The sequence below is a fragment of the Nannospalax galili genome, unplaced genomic scaffold (genome assembly GCF_000622305.1).
Source record: "Nannospalax galili isolate Female #2095 unplaced genomic scaffold, S.galili_v1.0 scaffold72, whole genome shotgun sequence".
NCBI classification, from domain to species: domain Eukaryota; kingdom Metazoa; phylum Chordata; class Mammalia; order Rodentia; family Spalacidae; genus Nannospalax; species Nannospalax galili.
Window position 1 is genome coordinate 335,120 of NW_008336933.1, and position 19,245 is coordinate 354,364.

Here is a 19,245-nt window from a genome sequence, read left to right on the forward strand (position 1 = left end):
CTTCTGCCTCTGCCTCCCGAGTGCTGGGATTAAAGGCATGCTCTGGGGCTACTGGGAGACCCTGTCTCAAAAAAAGACAAAAAAAAAAAAAAGTAAAAATAAATCTTAAGGTGGCTAGAGAGATGGCTCAGCACATAAGACCACTTGCTATTTCTGCAGAGAAAATGGAGCCTAACAATGGCCTGTAACTCCAGCTCCAGGGGATCTGATGCTCTCTTCTGGCCTCTGAGGGTAGTACAAACATGTGGTGTACATAAATACATGCAGGCAAAATACTCACACATGTAAAATAAAACTGAAAAAAAAAAAAAACCCAAAATTTTAAGTAAATAAATCTTAAAAGAAAAAGATCCATATACCCTACAGAACTTATATTCTAATGACTTTCATATAATTGTTTGAATATCAAGCCCAATCCTTCAACAACTATTCAGCTTTGTTTTGGTCTCTTTAACAGGGTCTCCCTGTAACTACTGCTGTCCTGGAACTCACTATGTAGATCAGGCTAGTGTCAATCCACAGATATCCACCTGCCTCTGCTTCCCAAGTGCTGGGATTGAAAGTGTGTGCCCCATGCCTGGTTCAACTTCAATTTTAATAGCACTTCATAGAAACATCTACAATGTGTAATACTTTATTCCAATTACCTTTTTAAAGATAATGAATTGTGCTAACCAAGGTTTGATGATTCTACTTTAATGAAATTCCTAGAAGATAAAGAAAGTGACTGCTTACTCAAATTTGTGATCTTGGGCTGAGAATGTGCCTCAGCGGAGTTTGATTCCCAATGTTGTCCTTCTGCCCCACAAACTGCCATTTTATATGTGTGTAGTGTGGTGGAGGGTGTGTGTGTGTGTGTGTGTGTGTGTGTGTGTGTGTGTGTAGTGTATCATGGTGTGTATGTGTGGTACATACACATGAATGTTCAGGTGTGCACGTCTGTCCATGTGAATGCAGAAACCAGAGGAGGACATTGGGGGTATTCCCGTCACTCTCTGCCTTACGCCCTTGAGACAGTCTCTCACTGAACTGGAAGCACATGGCTGGCCAGCAAGCATCCTCCTGCACCCCTGTGCACGTACCCCCAGGATCCCGTCTCTACCTCCCAATGCTGCGGTTACAGGCATACACAACTATGGATGCTGGGATTCAAACTTAGGTCCTCACGCTTGCAAAGCAAGCACTCTTACCAGCTGAACCCATCTCCACGGCCCCAAATTTGCTACCTTAGCAGCACAGACACTGTGATGGCACCCAAACCAAGAGGACAAAATGATCACTGCCAATTTCAAAGCATTTCCCCTTGTTTCAAGCATCGGGATGGATTCTGAGTCAAACTCTGTTATAGCTCCATTCAGAAAATCCTTTAAGTATTCTAGAATCATTACTAACCTGAGCTTGCCATTTTCTCCAATAACCTCCAGCTCCTCTGAAAGTTGGAACCCCACTCTCAGCACTTACACCAGCCCCTGAGATGATGGCTATGTGCTTTGCATTTGCAAAACACTTGCGAAAATCTGCCATATCTAAACAGAAAATAAGATCTGTGTCAATCCAGTACACCCTTGGATGTTTCTATCCCACATCAGTTGTCTATAGTTTGAAATTTGACCTTGAATGAAATTATAATGTATAGTTATTCTAATAAAAACATTCCTTGGGTTTCAGAGATGTTTTAGTGGTTAACAGCACATACTGCTTTTGCAGAGGACTGGGGTTCGGTTCCCAGAGCCCATATCAAGTGGCTCATAACCACCTGTAACTCCAGCTCTACGGGATCCAACGCCTTTTTCTGGCCTCCTCAGCACCTGTATTTATGTGCATATACCCCCACAAAGACACACATGCATGTACACATAATTAAAAGTAAAGTAAATCTTTAAAGATAAATAAATAAAAATGACTCCTCAGGGCTGGCAAGATGCCTCAGAGGGTAAGGTGCTTGCCAAGACTGTAGACATGAGTTCAATTCCCAGAACTTAAACAGAAGAGAGGACTGACTGGCACAAACTGTTCTCTGACCTCCACATGTTCAGTAAGGCATGCATACCCACCCCCACGCACACACACAAAATAAACAAACAGATGCAAGTTGTTAAAAAATCATTCCTGTACCATAAAGACACCAGTTTGTACACTTGGTGGGTGGGTGCATGGCATTTCAAGGAAGCAGGGGCTTTGGGAACATGCCTGGCATAGAATCTCAGCTCTGCCTCCTATCCAACTGTGTGATCTAATGAAATTACTGTATTGGCTACTTTTCTGTTGCTATAATAGAAACACCGATCAAAACAACTTATAGCCACATTCCTCCAAAACTCCACATGGTCAGGTTCTTTGCAGCGAACACCCCACACCCAGTACCAATTACTGCATTAGTTACTTTTCTGTTACTGTGATAGAAACACTGACCATGCAAGTTATAGAAGGAAGAATTTATTTGAGCTTAAGTTTCTAAGGGGCTAGAGTTCATCATGGCAGGGAGGCATGGCAGCAGAGGTGGCTGGAGGAAGAAGCCAAGAGCTCCCATCTTTAAGCAGGAACAGGAAGCAAGAAAGCAAAGCTTAAGAACTCTCTAGGCCCGCTCCCTATGACGTGCTTCCTCCAGGATAGCCACACCTTCTAAGACCTCCCAAAACAGTGCCACCAACTGGGGACAAATGTCCAACTACTTGGAGCCTATGGGGGACATTTTCATTCAAATCACCACAATTACTTTCAGTCAGGCATGATGGTATATGCCTTTAATTCCAGCACTTGGGAGGCAGAGGCAGGTGGATCTCTGTGAGTTCAAAGCCAGTCTGGTCTACATAGCGAGTTCCAGGCCAGCCAGGGTTATACAGTGAATTCTTATCTCAAAAAAAAAAAAAAAACCCAAAAGTACTTATTTTCTGTATACCCAGTTTCCTGGCAGTTGGGTGTGTATACTATCTCTCATGGAGCAGGACTGCTTTGTCGATTTTAAAAGCCTGATGGATAGAATTCAGCTTTCTTTGGAAAAGTCAAAATAAGCTTAATGTTGCAGCAGGGCTGAGCTGACTCCCTCAATTCAGAACCAAGGGTGAGAATAGAGCTCCATCATGTGAACAAACCTCTGATCCAAACACAGACATGTAACCCAGCCTTGATAGGCCAAGTAAGAGCTGAACTTCTTCACAAGATGTCAGCAGGAGGGGGATGAACCCAGAACATGGCTTCTCTTCTTGCCCTGGCCCTCCAGGTAGCTCTTCTGTCTGGTTAGTGAGGACCCTGCACCCCGAGCACTGGACCCTGAAAAGCTGTCCTTTTCCCAGGACAAGCAAAGGAGTCAGGCTTGCATGACAGGTGAGGTAGAAATGAGGAAGACTGTAGGGATGGCAGCTTGGAGATGCTAACAGGAGGAATGGGGGCGCCTTCACATCCCTGGCTGGTAGGGAGATCTGCTGGTAAGGGAGATTTTGTTGGTTTCTGCTGTGTAGCAATTTTCTCAGAATTGAAGACCTGAAAGCCAGTGAAACTTATAAGGTCCAGGAAGCTCATGAAAGTGACAAGACTCTCAAGGCCCCTGGGTAAAGCTATGGACAGTAAACAGAAGCTGTGGGAGAGGAGACTCCGAGGAGCTTCCAGAAAGTCGTGTTTTTGAGATTCGTCACCATGCTAGCGTGGGCCTTTTGGTGATGCAGCTGTCTTTGAGTCACCCATGTTTCTGTAAGTAACCGCAACAAACTCATGGGTTCACCAAGCTCAACCTGAGAAGAATCATTTCTTTGGTCTGTTATTGGTGCTCTCTGGGGTGAATAACTGTTTGTTCTTCTCTCTAGGAAAACTCACACAAGAGTTTTTTTTGTTTGTTTTTTGTTGTTTGTTTTTTGAGGGGGGGTATTTTAGAGGCAGGGTCTCTCTGTAGCTCTCACTGAGCTAGCCTGGAACTCGCTACGTAGACCAGGCTGGCCTTGAACACACAGAGATCCGCCTGCCTCTGCCTCCCAAGTGCTGGGATTAAAGGTATGTGCCACCATACCCAGTTTACACAACAGTTTCTTATACCTGGATGACTTCCTCTAGATTGGTAGGGATTTCCTCACTCTCAAAACCCCACAGGCAGACAGGGACATTGGCCCCTCACCTGAGTATCTAGTCACTCTTCCCAGCCAGTTGTATGCAATGTTGCCCTAATTGCTTTTGGCCTCAGTACTGTGTTGGGTGAATCCTTGGTCTAATAACCTACAAATGTCACAAAGAACTTCACAGTTCACTCCTAAAACTATCCCCAGCTCCAGCCCTCTGGGGACTTTTCTACCCCAAAGAGAAACTCTATCATCTCCTGAAGAATGACTCTGTCAGAGTGACTTCGATCAACATATCATGTTAAAGCGACTTCTACAAACAAAATGTCAACCAAAGTTGAGTTCTTGAGAAACAGGATACAAAATACATTAATGTTAATGTAGTATGAATCATTTAAAAAACACATTTTCCTGGGTTGGAGGAGTAGCTCAGTGGAAGAGTGCTTGCCTGGTGTGCGTAAGGCCCTGGGTTCCATCCCCAGCAATGCAAACAAAACAAAATACAAAGTACATATGGAAAGCTTAAACTAAAATATTCTTGGAAAAGCAAAATGTCCTACACGGTCTTGAGGATTAGGAGAGAAGTTTTGCCTGGAAAGGAGTACCTAAGAGAGATATGGCATGTCTGTAATCCCAGCATTTGGGAGGCAGAGGCAGGAGGATGAGGAGTTCAAGTCCAGCCTCAGCTATACAGGAGGCCAAGCAGGGCTACATGAGAAAAGAGGACAGGCTAGCTTTCCTTCGAAGGTAAAGGGATACTTGGTGAGTTCACATGCATAAGAATGACTTACTTAAGAGCCTGCAGACAACTCAGCTGGTGAAGGTACTTGCCGCCAGGCCTGATAAGGATCGAAGTTCCAACCCTAGGCCCACATGGTGGAAAGAGAGAACCAACTCCTGAAAGCTGTCCTCTAATTTCTACACATTCTCCATGGCCCGTGTGCACAAGCACACACATGTGCTCACACACCCATGCACACACACACACACACACACACACACACACACCACAATTTAAAACAATTTTCTTTAAAGAAAGACTTACTTGAACTTGGACGAGCCATCGTAAGGCAGATCTTGCTTTGAGGAGAGGCTGGAGGCCTCAGTCCACAACAGAGCTGGAATCGGCTTGGAACAATCTGGAGAGGTCGCATGAGGTTTGTGTGGAAGTACTACTTGTCCAGATAGGCCTTAGAAAAGTCATAAAACAAGAGAGAAACAATCCTAAGATATTCTGATATACAGTGTATACACACACGTGCATCTGTGTCCTGTCAGGGGAATTCTTAACACATAGAAACACACCCACAGATAGTACCTGACTTCGGTAACTCATTGTAAGTTGGAAACACCGTTAACACAGTAACCTGTAGAATGACACAACTTAATTTAGCCAACTTCAAACCTGCTCAGGCAGTTTACATTCGTCCATAGTTGGGCAAAACCACTTAACAAGAAGCCTGTCTTGGGGCTAGAGAGATGGCTCAGCGGTTAAGGGCGCTTGCTGTTCTTCCAGAGGACCCAGGTTTGATTCCCAGCACCCACATGGGGCTAACAACTATCTGTAACTCCAGTTCCAGGGGATCTGACACCCTCTTCTGGCCTCTATGGGCATTGCACACACGGTGCACTTATACGCATACAGGCAAGACACTCATACACACAAAATAAAAAGGATCATTTTTTTAAAAAAAGAAGCCTGTCTTACAATAAAAGTGCTGAATATCTCATGTGATTTTTAATTCTATTTTGGTTTTTTGAGACAGAGTCTGTTTACATATTGCAGGGTGGACTCAAACTGAAAATCCTCCCATCTCAGCCTCGCAAGGTCTGAGATTAGAGGCCTTTATGCTACCATGCCAAGAGAAATTTTTTTTTTAATTTTGTTTTTGCTGTTGTTATTGTTGTTGTTATTGGGAGGGAGGGAGATGCTGTGGGAACTGAACCCAGACCCTTGCTTGTGCTAAGTAGCTGGGTGCCATCTCCAGTCCCTTATTTTGTGATTTATTGATAATAAACTAAAAATGAAACATCTGATGGTCAAATTGAAAACTCTTTCATAATGTCATGGTGAGTAAGGGTCTGCCTGCACTGGTAAGAATACTTAATACAGTGCATGCAGGAGGAGCAGGAATTCAAGGTCATCCTCAACAACATAGGGGTTCAAAGCCAGCCTGAGCTACATGAGACCTGCCTCAACCAAACCAAACCAAACCAAAACAAAACAAGACAGATAGAAATAAACAATACCCTTAACTAAATTCTTTAGTAACAGAACTCTAGGACATTGATCTTCTAACTGGTGGTTTCCATTTTGTGCTATTGACTGCTGCTTGGATGTGCAGTGCTCCTCAAAGTGGAGCTGCAGACCTGCAGCAGCACCTGAGATCCTCAAAACTGCAGAGCCTCCAGCTCCACCCGAGACCAGACTCAGGCACATGACTGAGCCCACAGGGCCACTGCCAGGTAGGTACTCTTGATGACTCCCAAGTTTGGAATCATGGCCTTAGAGGCTTGGGGAGGGTTAAAATGTGTGTGTGTGTGTGTGTGTGTGTGTGTGTGTGTGTGTGTGTGTGTGTGGTGTGCACTCTGCACATCTGCACACATGCCCTCTGGACAATTTTAAGTGTTATTCTTCAAGGCTGTCCACCATTTTTAGTTTTTGAGACAGGATCTCAACCCAAGTTTTTGAGACTGGGATCTAGAACCCAAGTAGACTAGGCTTCCTGGTCAGCAAAGATCCAGGGACCCACCTACCTGCACAAGCCACCACACTTGGAATTTTTATGTGGGTTCTGGGTATCAAACTTAGGTCTTTGAGTTTGCAAGGCAAGTGGTGTACTAGCTAAGCTATCCTCCCAGAAATTAATTGTGAGAATTCTTAGGAAAAGCTGCTGCTTTTGAAATGGTATAAAACACCTTTAAAAGCCTTTCTAAATTTCTGATCAAAGAGTGTTGATAACAAAGTGATTTCTGAAAACTGAACTAGGCAGGGACTATATGTACCACCACAAAAATAAGATGTAGGTGACAGTGCATCAAAGGGATTTATAAGTCTTCAGATACCTTTGATAAATATCTTAAGAAATTTCATAGAAAGAAAACGACAGAGAGACAACACTTGGGCTGGGCATGGGAATGTTCAGGAGGCACAATGCGGGATTTATGCTCATTAGTCTAAAGCCAGGCTGGTCTACACAGTGAGTTTCAGACCAGTCAAGGTTACATGGCAAGACCTTGTTTCAAAGAGAGTTGGATCAATCCAAATGGCTTATCTACAGATACTAGAAAACTGGGGTTAACAGAAGAGCCTAGAAATAGCCTAAATGTCCCTCTACAGGAAACAAGTTCAATAAGCATGGGTACATTTGCAGTATGCAATGTGAATGTTCTTCAGAAAGAACATGTGTAGGGACTGCTGGAGAGATGGCTCAGCAGTTAAAGAACACTGGCTGCTTTTGCTGAGGACCTGGGTTTGATTCTCAGCACCGTCACGGTCACTAACTCCAGTTCCAAACACCCTCTTCTGACCTCCGAGGCATTGCATAACATGGGCACACTTACATATATGCAGGCCATACACTCATACAGAAAAAATAAAAATAATAATTAAAAATATTTTATTTATTATTTTTATGTGTATGTGTGTATGGCCTGCATGTAGATTAGTGCACCCGTTTCGTGCAATGCCCGCAGAGGACAGAAGAGGCTGTCAGATCTGTCAGATCTCCTGGAACTGGAGTTACGGACAGTTGTTAGCTGCCATGTGAGTGCTGGGATTCGAACCCAGTTCTTCTGCAAGAACAGCCAGTGTTCTTAACCACTGAGCCATCTCTGTAGCCCCATAAATAATTTTTTTAAGAAGAATGTGGAGCGAGGAAATGGCTTAGTCAATGAAGCTCTTGCCACGCAAGCATGAGAGCCTGAGTTTGAATCTTCAGCACCCATGTACAAACCCAGATATGGCAGCATGCACCTATAAGCTCAGCAGTGGGAAGGGAGAGGGAGTGTAGAGACAGGAGGATCGCTGGGACTCCCTGGCCAGCCAGCCTAGCCAAATCCACAATCTAGAGAGAGACTTTGTCTCCAAAATTAATGTAGAAAGCTGGTAAGATGGCTCAGTTGTAAAGGCATGTGCCACTAAGCCTGATGTTTGATCCCCAGAACCCACATGGTGGAAGGAGAGAAGAGATTCCTACAAGTTGTCCTCTGACCTTCACATGTGCACATGCACACCCATACCCATACCTACACACATATCAATTAAAAAATCAATTAACTAACTTATTACTTAATTAAATGTAAAAAATAAAAATGAGGTAGAGCACAATAGAGAAAGACACCCAACCTTGGCTTCTGGCCTCCACATGCATGCACACACACACCATTATGAACACATACATACACAGAAATAAAATAATTCATGGCTCTATTCCTCTGACATTCCATAATAAACAAAGAAGATATTTGTAGTCACAAGGAAAGGGGGGCAATTCAAAGGCAGTGAGGAGATGGAGTGGTGGGCATAGCCTGTGTCCTGGTCATGGCAGCCCTTACATGGTACATGGTGGTGTCTATCTTCTAGACTTAACAGAACTCCACACTCAAAAAGAGTTAATTTTACTGTATGTAAAGTATATTTTAAAATAATGGGTGAGGAGTTTCATCTTTAAGCTGGGCATGATGGCACACACCTTTAGTTACAGCATTCAGGAGGCAGAGGCAGGCAGATCTCTGTGAGTTCAAGGCCAGCCTGGTCTACATAGAGTTCCAAGCCAGCTGGGGCTACAGGGAGACCCTGTCTCAAAAAGACCAAAAAAAAAAAACAATGACGTTGTGGGGAGGAGTGTATTGAGCAGCAGCCATCACTGCACAGTAGATAGTGTGGGTTAATCTCCACTGTCACCTTGACCCTATTTACAGTCACCATGAATATGCACCTCTGGTGTTGTCTATAAAGGTGTTTTCAGAAAGGCTGAACTGAGGAGGGAAGACCCACCCTGAATGTGGGTGGCACCATGCCATGGGCTGTGGTCCTGGGCCCATGGGAGAAAGTGAGCTGAGCACCAGCATTCGTCCCTCTGCATCCTGACTGTGGATGCCTCACATCTGCCACCATGCCTTCCCTGCCATGACGGACTGTCCTCTCAAACTGTAAGCCAAATACCTTCCTTCCTCACATCCATTTTGTTGGATATTTTGTCACAGCAATGAGAAATGTGATTGACACATATGGTAAGCTTTAAGTTACATGTACTTTTACCATGGTTTTTAAAAGTCAGAATGAGAAAACTCTCTCTCAGCTGATAGGGAGCTCCAGAACATAGTGTTGAAGGGAAAAGTAATTAGTAATTTATAAGAGAAAAAGGGACTAGAAGAATACAGTACTTACTAGGATTTTTATTTAAAAATTAATTCATAAGAAATTAGTAAAAGAATTAGGTGTGGGTGAGAAACAGGATATATGGAGACAGCAGCGGAAGCTAGGATTTTCAGTATCTATGTGAATATAAGGTGTGGGGGCTGGAGAGATGGATCAGGGTTAAGAGCACTGGCTGCTCTTGCAGAGGATCTGGGTTTGATTCCCAGCACCCACATGGCAGTTAACAACCATCTGTAACTCCAGTTCCAGGGGATCCAACATCCTCTTCTGACCTCCTTGGGTATTGTATGGCGTGAGTGCACTTACATACATGCAGTCAATACACTCATACACATATAATAAAAATAAGGAAGATATATATATATATACTGTGTGGATTTGCAGTGTCTTCCAGGCAGGAATCAGCAGCACAGTAGCTGAGCGTGAGTCACACTAGCAGGCTGTTAATGTAGTGCGAAATCTTTTTAAAAACATAGTTTCCAGAGATGAAGGTGTAGCTTTTGTGGAAGACTGCTTGCCTTGCACACTCAAGGCTGTAGGTTCAGTAAGATCAGCAGGTGTCTCAGTAAGAAGACTCAAAAGATTGATGAGAGAGTTTGGTCTACATGAAGGCATCAAAGGCAACTTGGGGAGGGGTTCACAGAAGTGGGACTGTGCTCCATATTGGAACTCTTGGGAAACAGGCCTCTGTGGACATTGTAATGGACCTTATTGAAGAGGCAGTGAACTATGCTGGCCCTGTGATTATCAGAAAGCAGTGGACCATTAGGTTAGTGGTTTAGACAACATGCTTGTATGGATCTGAGACAGGATTACCAAGTGGTCTGGGTTTTGTCCCAATCCATTGTGGCCGCATTGGCCTGGCCTGATGTTGATATTCTGTGACGTGTTTATATCCAACAGAACACCAAGGCCTATCCAAGAGTGCTTAGCCCCCAAGCAGAAGCAAACCAAATGCCCATCAGCTCATAAACTAGTGGACGAATTACACTTTTTCACACAATGAAGCCTACTCAACAACAACGAACAAACTGCTCACACGTTCAACATGATGAATGGCTCTTTAAGGGGTGTGCAGTTGCAGCCATACAGTGGAAACCTTGGCTGCTACTACCTTGGCTGAGCAATCCAGATGAACAGCCAGTAACACGACTTGTGCCACCTACCATGATGTAATGGGAAGGGCAAAGGTTTGCTCCTGTGTGGATTTCTCCCAAGATGCATTACTAATAACTAGAAAATACTACACACACCCAAGTTGAGGGACACTCTGCAGCATAATGGGCAGTACTGTTTACACAGTTATCAAGATTATGAAGGGGGTTACACACCTGAAAAGGGACATTAGTGAGACAGTCGGAAAAACAATCTGAATGTCTGTTAATTAGCTAGCAGTGTAGTTAAATTACGTGGTAGTGTATATGTAAATTATCTAATTTACATTACTGGTCTCCAGTTAGGTAAGATGTAACATTAGGGAAACTGGATAAATGATATATGGGAAGTCTATTATTTCTGCAATATTTCTGTAAGTCTAAAATTATTTAAAAAATAGAATTGCTTCACAAAAAAACACACAAACAAAAAACCTACAATGCTAAGAAGCTCAACACAGAAGCTATATTCTAAGATCATTACATTCTGGAAAGGGAAAACTGCAGGTGCAGACATTCCATCAGTGGTGTCCAGAGACAGGGATGGGCAGACAGGGAACATTATTAGAACAATGGAAAATTATGTGTCTTTATTTTTGTTATAGTTTAAAATTTTTTTTAGATTTATTTATTTTTATTTTATATGTATGAGTGTTTTGCCTATGTGTATGTAAGTGCATGCACCATGTGTGTGCAATGCCCACTGAGGTCAGAAGAGGGCATCAGATTCCCTGGAACAGGAGTTACACAGAGTTGTTAGCCATCATTTGGGTGCTGGGAACTGAACCTGGATCTTTTGCAAGAACAGTTGGTACTCTTTTTTAAAAAATATTTTATTTATTATTTTTATTTTATGTGTATGAGCGTATTGCCTGCATGTATGTGAGTGCACCCGTGTCATACAATGCCACAGAAGTCAAAAGAGGGCATTGGATTCCCATGGAACTGGAGTTAAGGATGTTTTATAGCTGTCATGTGGGTGCTGGGAATCGAATCTGGGTCCTCTGCAAGAGCAGTCAGTGCTCTTAACTGCTGAGTCATCTCTCCAGCCCTTGTCACAGTTTTTTGACACTTGTAGAACTGTAAGATAAAGACAGTGATTTTGACTATGTATAAACTGTACTTCGGTAAACTTCACTGAAAAATAAGAGACAAGTATAGTGACATTTCCAATGTAACCTGTCCCTCCTGTGACCAAAAACACTGCACAAGAAGCCTGGAGTGTTGAAAAAGAAAGGACGGAGAAAAGAAGCCAGGTTGAATGTCTCTAAATCAAACAGCTAACATTCTCAAGACTCCAAGCTTTTCGAGCATCAGTATGATGCTACAAGTGGAAAACTCCACACCTGACCTCACATTACATGTCAGTCAAATCATAGTTACATCACAAATACTGTACAGAGTTGCCTTATGGCTTACACGCCTAAGATACATATGAAACAAATGAATTCTGTGTTTAAATCCAGGTCCTACCCCCAAATATATCATTTTGTATCTGAAAATAACCCCAAATCCTTACTGTGAATCCTTCTGGTTGGAAAAGGGCGACTCAGCCTGCACAGTCCACTGGCTGCTGGCAGAAGCACTGTAGGGAAACAAGACCTAGGACTGCCTGGAGCCCCTTCTACAGAGAAGGACTGCAGGGTGAGAGGCACCAGGAGAGAGCGCAGTGAGATGCCCCAGCCATCAGAAGGGCCACTCTGGGGAGCACCTGACAGACTGACTGTCGGGAAAATCACCCAGCTGCTTTAGACAGAGAAAACTGTAACTGTTAACCTTCACTGTCAATTCAACCGCACTTGGAATCACCCAGGGGACACAACTGTATGTGTCTGTGGGGGCATTTCCAGGAAGGCTTAACTGAGGAGGGAAGACACACCCTGAATGTAAGTGGTACCATCCCATGAGCTGGGATCCCAGAATGAATAAAAAATAGAAAAGGAGAAAGCCAGCTGAGTACTGAACACCTCATTTCCCGATCCTCTCAGATGTGGGTAACATCCACGCAATCACCGTGCCTTTCCAGCCACAATGGCCTGTAGCCCTTAGACCTTGAGCCAAAATAAACTGTCCCTCCTTTAAGTTGGTTTTTGTGAGGTATTTGATCACAGCAGTGAGGAAATCCTGATAGAATTTGGCCCAAGTATAGTGAGCTTTTGTGAAACTTCAAGTTACTTGGAAAATCCTATGAAGAAGGGAGACATGGGGTGATGCTGGACTTTAGGTTTTCTTTTTTTTTTTTAATTACAGAAAAGTTCAAACATATTACTTAAAAAGCCCAGAATAATATAGTGAATTCTAATATTTCTGTCACCCAGCTTCAATAATCATCAAGAAAAAAAAATGAGTTCTGAGGATTTGAAAAATGTTCTCACAGATGTTAGTTTTTATTTATTTTATTTTTTAAAAATATTTTATTTATTATTTTTATTTTATGTGTATGGATGTATTGCCTACATGTAGGTAGGTGCACCATGTCATGCAATGCCCACAGAGGACAGAAGAGACTGTCAGATCCCCTGGAACTGGAGTTACGGACAGTTGTTAGCTGCCATGTGGGTGCTGGGATTCGAACCCGGGTCTTCAAGAACAGTCAGGGTTCTTAACCACTGCACTAATCTCTCCAGTGCCCTATTTTAAAAAATATTTTGTTAATTTTTTTATGTGTATGAGTGTATTGCCTGCATGCATGTAAGTGTACCCGTGTCATGCAATATCCTTGGAGGTAGAAGAGGTTGTCTGATTCCCCTGGAACTGGTGTTACAGACAGTTATTAGCTGCCATGTGGGTCCTCTGTGAGTGCAGCCAGTGCTCTTAAAACTCCCGAGCCACCTCTCCAGCCATAGATTATAATTTTTAAACTTGCACGTCTGGATGAAAACTGCCAAGTTCAAAGCTTCCAAAACTGCTTGTCTTAAGTTTGCTCCATGCTGCACTGAGTTAAGCATTCCTGTGTACATTTAGTTATTTCTCCTAAAGAGAAATGTTTGTTTCTGCTGGTTTTCTTCCTTCCCTCCTTCCTTCCTTCCTTCCTTCCTTCCTTCCTTCCTTCCTTCCTTCCTTCCTTCTCCCCCCCTTCCTTCCTTCCTTCGTTCCTTCCTTTCTTCTATTCTTCCTTTCATTTCTTTCAGGGATAGGGCTGGGAAGAGGTTGACACAGGGCCTCACACTGTAGCCCAGGCTAGCCTGGAACTCAGGACAATTCTCCTGTTTCAGCTTCCCGTGTGCTGGGATTACACACATGAGCCACCACACCCAGCCTCTACCACTGCTTTCTAATATTTGAATCCGGAGCATATCAACAAGGCTCCTGGCTTCCAATTTGGTACAGAGGCAATGTGCAGGACACAAACACCACCACCAATTCAATAGCACTTTACACACTCAATTGATCAAAAAAAAATTAGGAAAAGACTAAACCAGGTGGGGTGGTGCATGCCTTTAATCACAGTGCTCAGGAGGCAGAGGCAGAGGCAGGCAGATCTCTGTGAGACTGAAGCCAGCCTGGTCTACACAGTGAGTTCCAGGCCAGCTGGGGTTGCAGGGAGACTCTGTCTCAAAAAAATAAAAAATAAAAAAAAAAGGAAAAGAAATTAAGTAAACAGTCTTACTGGGCATGGTAGGGCACACCTATAATCCCCAGAGGCAGGAAGATTACTGTAAGTCTAAGGCTATCCTGGTCTACATAGCAAGTTCTAGGTTAGAGAGAGAGAAAAAAAAATCCCATTTAAAAGAACATAAAAAGAATTTATACTTAGGAGTTGTATTAGTTACTATTCTGTTTATTCTGTGCCATGGCCACTTATAGATGGGAGAGTTTACTGGGCTTATGGTTCCAGAGGGATAAGAGTCCATCATGGTGGGGAGGCATGGCAGGAGGCAGCCAGAAGTGAAAGCTGAGTGCTTACATCCTCAAGCAGGCACAGGAAATGGAGAGGGCAACTGGCAGTGGATCAGAGCTCTGAACTCTCAAAGCCACCCCCAGTGATACGCTTCCTCCAGCAAGACCCTACCTCCTAAACTTCTGCAAACAGTACCACCAACTGGGGCCAAGTGTTCAAATACTTGGAGCCTATGGGGCCAATACTTCAGCCACCACAGGAGTAAATTTAATCAAAGAACTGAAAAGCCATAGAAAACTATAAAACTTTGATGAACGAAATTGAAAGGGCTGGGGAAATAGCTCAGCTGCTAAAGTACTTGCTACACAAATATAAAGATCTGAGTTCAATCCCCAGAAACCCTGTGATAAAAGCTGAGTGTGGTGGTACACACTTGTAATGCTGGAGAGGCAGAAGCAGGTGGCTCTGTGGGGCTTAATGGCCAGCCAGCCTGGCCTACTTGGCAAAGTCTGAACTAGTGAAAGAGCCTATCTCAAAAAGCAAGGTGGACAGCACCTGAGCAATGAGATTCAAGGTTGCCCCATCCCCACCTGCCCACACACGCAAGGAAAGAAATTAAAGACAAAGGTGGGGGTGGTGGCACAAGCTCATAATCCAAACACAAAGGAAGCAGACCTTTGCTGTGGCACTTCACACACACACACACACACACACACACACACACAAATTAAAATGTAATATTTTTTAGAACAGTCTCTTTGAAAAACAAGGCTGAGAAAATTATCCATATATAGAAGAATGAAATTGGACCCTATCTCACATCATATATAAACATCAATCAGAAATTGGTTAAAGACTTAAACATACCATCCAAACTTCCGAAACTACAAAAAAAAAGAGGTGAAAAGTTCTATGCACTATCTGGGCAATAACTTATTCGCTAGGATGTCCACAATACAGGTAATAAAAGCCAAAACCAGACAAGCAGGACAGTAAAAAAAAAAAGAATAAATTACACACTGAGAGAAAATGTTTGCAAACCATACAAGTGATTTTAAAAATGCTATTTAAATCTAAATATATGAAGGAGGACTGGTGAGATGACTCGGTGGGTAAAGGTGCTCGCTGCCAAGCCTGAAGACTTGAGTTCAATCCCTGGAACCCACATGGTAGGAGGAGAGAACCAACTCCCAAAAGTTGTCCACTGAACTACACATGAGTGCCATAGCATGTACAAACGTGCGCACGCACGCACACACACACACACACACACACACACACACACACAAAGACACAAACTGAATGTATGATATATAGAAGTAAGCTGCAAGAAGCAACCTAATTTTAGAAATGGGAAAAACACCTGATTGGTGTTTCTCAAAAGATATTGGGGAAATGCAAATTAAATCACAGTAAAATATTACCTCAAATGTGTCAGAGTGGCTATGATAATAAAGACAAAAGATATGGGGTTGGAGAGATGGCTCAGCAGTTAAGAGCACTAGCTAGCTGCTCTTCCAGAGGACCCAGGTTCAGTTCCCAGCACCCACATGGCGGATAACAACTGTCCATACCTCCAGTCCTAGAGAATCCAAAAACCTTTTTCTGACCTTCGTGGGTATTGCTCAACACGGGCGCACTTACACACATGCAGGCAATACACTCATACACAGAAAATAAAATTAATAAAATATTTTTTTAAAGGAATTAAAATCTTAAAAAAAAAAAGACTAAAGATAAATGTTGGAATGGAGAAAAGGGAACTCCGGTACAATGGGAATATAAATTAGCATAGCCATTTTGGAAAACCATATGTATGGGCGTGCGGGTTTCCCAGAGCGCCAGCTGCTGGGCGTGGCACCAGTCTCCCTCGGGCCGCTGGGGGGACCTGGGGCAGGTCGCGCACCACGTCTGCTGAGACTCTCTGCTACCGGACCGGGCCTGGCGGCTCTCGAGGACCGCTGTCAGCTACCCGGTCGGGTTCCGTCCCAATCTACAGAGCACTCCCTCTGGGTTCGAGACCCGTCAGCTGCCGGTCACGAGGGGAGGGGCGGGCCGCCGAAAGCAGGGTCTTCGGTGAGTCATGACCGAAGGATAGCCCCCCCCCATTTAGTGTTACAGCTTCAGACAAGTGACTCAGCTCAGATCTCAGTGATTCAGCTCCAGGTTTATTGGGGTAAAACAAGGATTATTTATAGTGTGGAGACAGTAGAAAAAGCCTTAGCTGATAGGTGCTCCTGGAATGCTTCATTTACATAGGGCGGTGGGCTTCTATCAGGCTATCAGACAATGCCTGATTAAGACCTGGTAGTTTCTGTGCCAGAGGGCATGTATCTGTGACGGGCATTTCAAAAGTAAGTCAGGGAGGAGAGCAGAAGGCGCCCGGCTGAGAAGGGGAGTCTCCCCATTTGCTCCGAGCCGGCTTGCAGCTATCCCGACATGGGGAGACTGCTACCCTAAACAGCAGGGGTCCCCAACACATATGGAAATCCCTTAAAAAACTAAAAAGAGAATCATTATAGAACCTAACAAGCCCTTCCTGGACATACAGTTATAAAGGAACTGAAGGTCCGTGTGTGGAAGAGGCATCCATACCTGAATAATAAATTTGGCAGTATCCACAATAGGAAAGACAGGGAGGCAACCTCGGAGGTCAGCAACAGAGGAAAAAGGAAAATGTGTGTGCTTGCAATGGAGCCGTGAAAGAGGAATTCTATAATTTGAAACAATCCAAATGACCCTATTAAAAAAGCGAAATGAGATAAGACAGAGCAGGACAAAAGGACATTATCTCACATGTGAAATATAAAAAAGTGGAATTCACAGAAGCAGAGGGCAGAACAGTGGTTGCCAGAGGCTGGGTGTGGGGGCACAATGGGGTGAGATAGAGTTCCAGCTAGGAGTAAGTTTTACTGCTCTGTGGCATAGCCTGGTACCCACCATTGATAAAGCTGTACTGTTATGTTTAGAAATTGTAAAATCAGGGACTGAAGAGATGGCTCAGAGGTTAAGAGCACTGATTGCTCTTGCAGAGGACCAAGGTTCGATTCCCAGCACCCACATGGTGGCTACAAACCGTCCTTAACTCTAGTTCCAGGGGAATCCAACACCCTCTTCTGACCTCTACAGCATTGCATGACATGGGTGCACTCGCATACATACTCATAAACATGAAAATAAAAATAATAGATATATTTTTTTAAAGAAGAAGAAGAAATTGTGAACTATCAAGGTTCTTACCACAAAAAAACAGGTGATGTGATAGAAGTGCTGACAGCCTGATTTAACCTTTCTATGGCATCTATCAAAACACCCCATTCACCCCAGAAATGTGCACAATTATCACTTGTTGATTGAAATGCTGAAGCTTTAAGTCAGGGAAGAGAATGCATGGTGATTATATTCAAAGGATCTGCAAAAAAATGTTTACAAAACTTCAATAAAGACTCTGCAGAGCTGGAGAGATGGCTCAGTGGTTAAGAGTACTGGCTGCTCTTGCAGAGGACCTAGTTTAGGTTTCCAGTACCCACATGGTGGCTAATAACCATCTATAACTCCAGTTCCAAGGGATCCAACACCTCCATGTGCATTGCAGGACACGGGTGCACTTACGAATGCAAAACACTCATACACATAAACTAAAAATAATACTATATATTATATATAATACCATATATATAAACTCTGACACCTTTGAGCTACACAAATGTGATCTATACTGCGGTCCCCGGCTGTTTATACTGACCGGCTCCACTGCCTGCTCCAGTCAAGGTTACTAGCCACCCTGAGCTGGCTAATGGTATGGCCTCTGACCCAGCAGATCACTTCTCTGGCAAAGGCGTGAAGCTTGCCCAGCTTGCAGGCCCCAGCCTCTCCGGGTTGACCCCCCCACCCCGCCCCACTCCCCGTCTCGGGAGCTGACACTGATCCCGGGTCTTCCCAGGGCCACAGTCTCACCCCCACTGCTCCTCTGGCACCTGCCCCACTCCAGCGAGCCCGCTCCTCCCAGCTGCCCAGACACGTGGCTTGGCCTTGGCCTTTCCCCTCCCCGCCGCCCACTGTCGGCAAATCCTGCAGGCTCTCGCATGCACCCGGGTGCGATCCGACCCCTCTTCCCACCCCACCACTACAGCGCGGGCCCTGTCACCTTGGCCACCGTGCCCTTCCTCTGGTCACTGTCTTCCGGGGCCCACCCTCGGCCTCCGTCCCTCCACGGCCCCAGGCCCGGGTCCCCCGCACGTGCAGCTGCAGGAGCGCTCCCGGGGTCCTCGGGGGGCGGGGGGACCGCCTGGGTCCCCACCATGGCCTGCGGCCCAGCTGCAACCTCCAGTCCGCGGAGTCGCCCTGCGCCCCCTCATCACTCACCCCGCCACCCACCACGTCCTGGGCCTCTCCGCGGCTGGCCTCGCCGAGCATGCGTGAGGTGGGGCGCGGGGAGCCGGGCTCAGCGGAGACCCCCGGTGGGACACGCACCTGCAGGCGCCGGGCAGAGCGGATGGCGCGGGCTGGGTAGGCCTCGGGTCAGTTCTGGGTCCAGCCCCGGCTGTAGCGCCCCTGCCGGAGGCCGAGTGCATGGCCAGACCGGCCGGTTCCCTCTCGGTCTGGTGCGGGGCGAGCCATTGCTCCTCTGCTTCGCTTTCTTTGGAGGTCGAGGGCGAGGGCGCGGCGACTTGCTTCGTATCTGTGACCTTACGAGAGTCACACCACTGCCCAGATGTGTCGTCAACTACCACCGCTCGGCTGCCGCCCTGAGCACACACAGGGATAGCACAAATCTGCATCGTTTCCCCTGAAATTCTATGGCAAACGGTGGCGAGTTGT

General features: G+C 44.9%; 1 protein-coding gene across 1 annotated transcript in view; it reads right to left on the reverse strand.

Annotated features, from left to right (window-relative positions):
- The window catches only part of Sirt5 (sirtuin 5), a 45,353-nt gene extending 26,321 nt beyond the window's left edge, over positions 1-19,032 (reverse strand). Inside the window, exons 1-3 of the mRNA XM_029562824.1 lie at positions 18,898-19,032; positions 5,092-5,236; positions 1,393-1,526 (exon numbers count right to left, since the gene is read on the reverse strand). Of these exons, the coding sequence (XP_029418684.1) occupies positions 1,393-1,526; positions 5,092-5,200 (243 nt within the window). The 5' untranslated portion in view covers positions 5,201-5,236; positions 18,898-19,032. The remainder of the gene's footprint in view (positions 1-1,392; positions 1,527-5,091; positions 5,237-18,897) is intronic.
- Between the last annotated feature and the right edge of the window lie 213 nt (positions 19,033-19,245).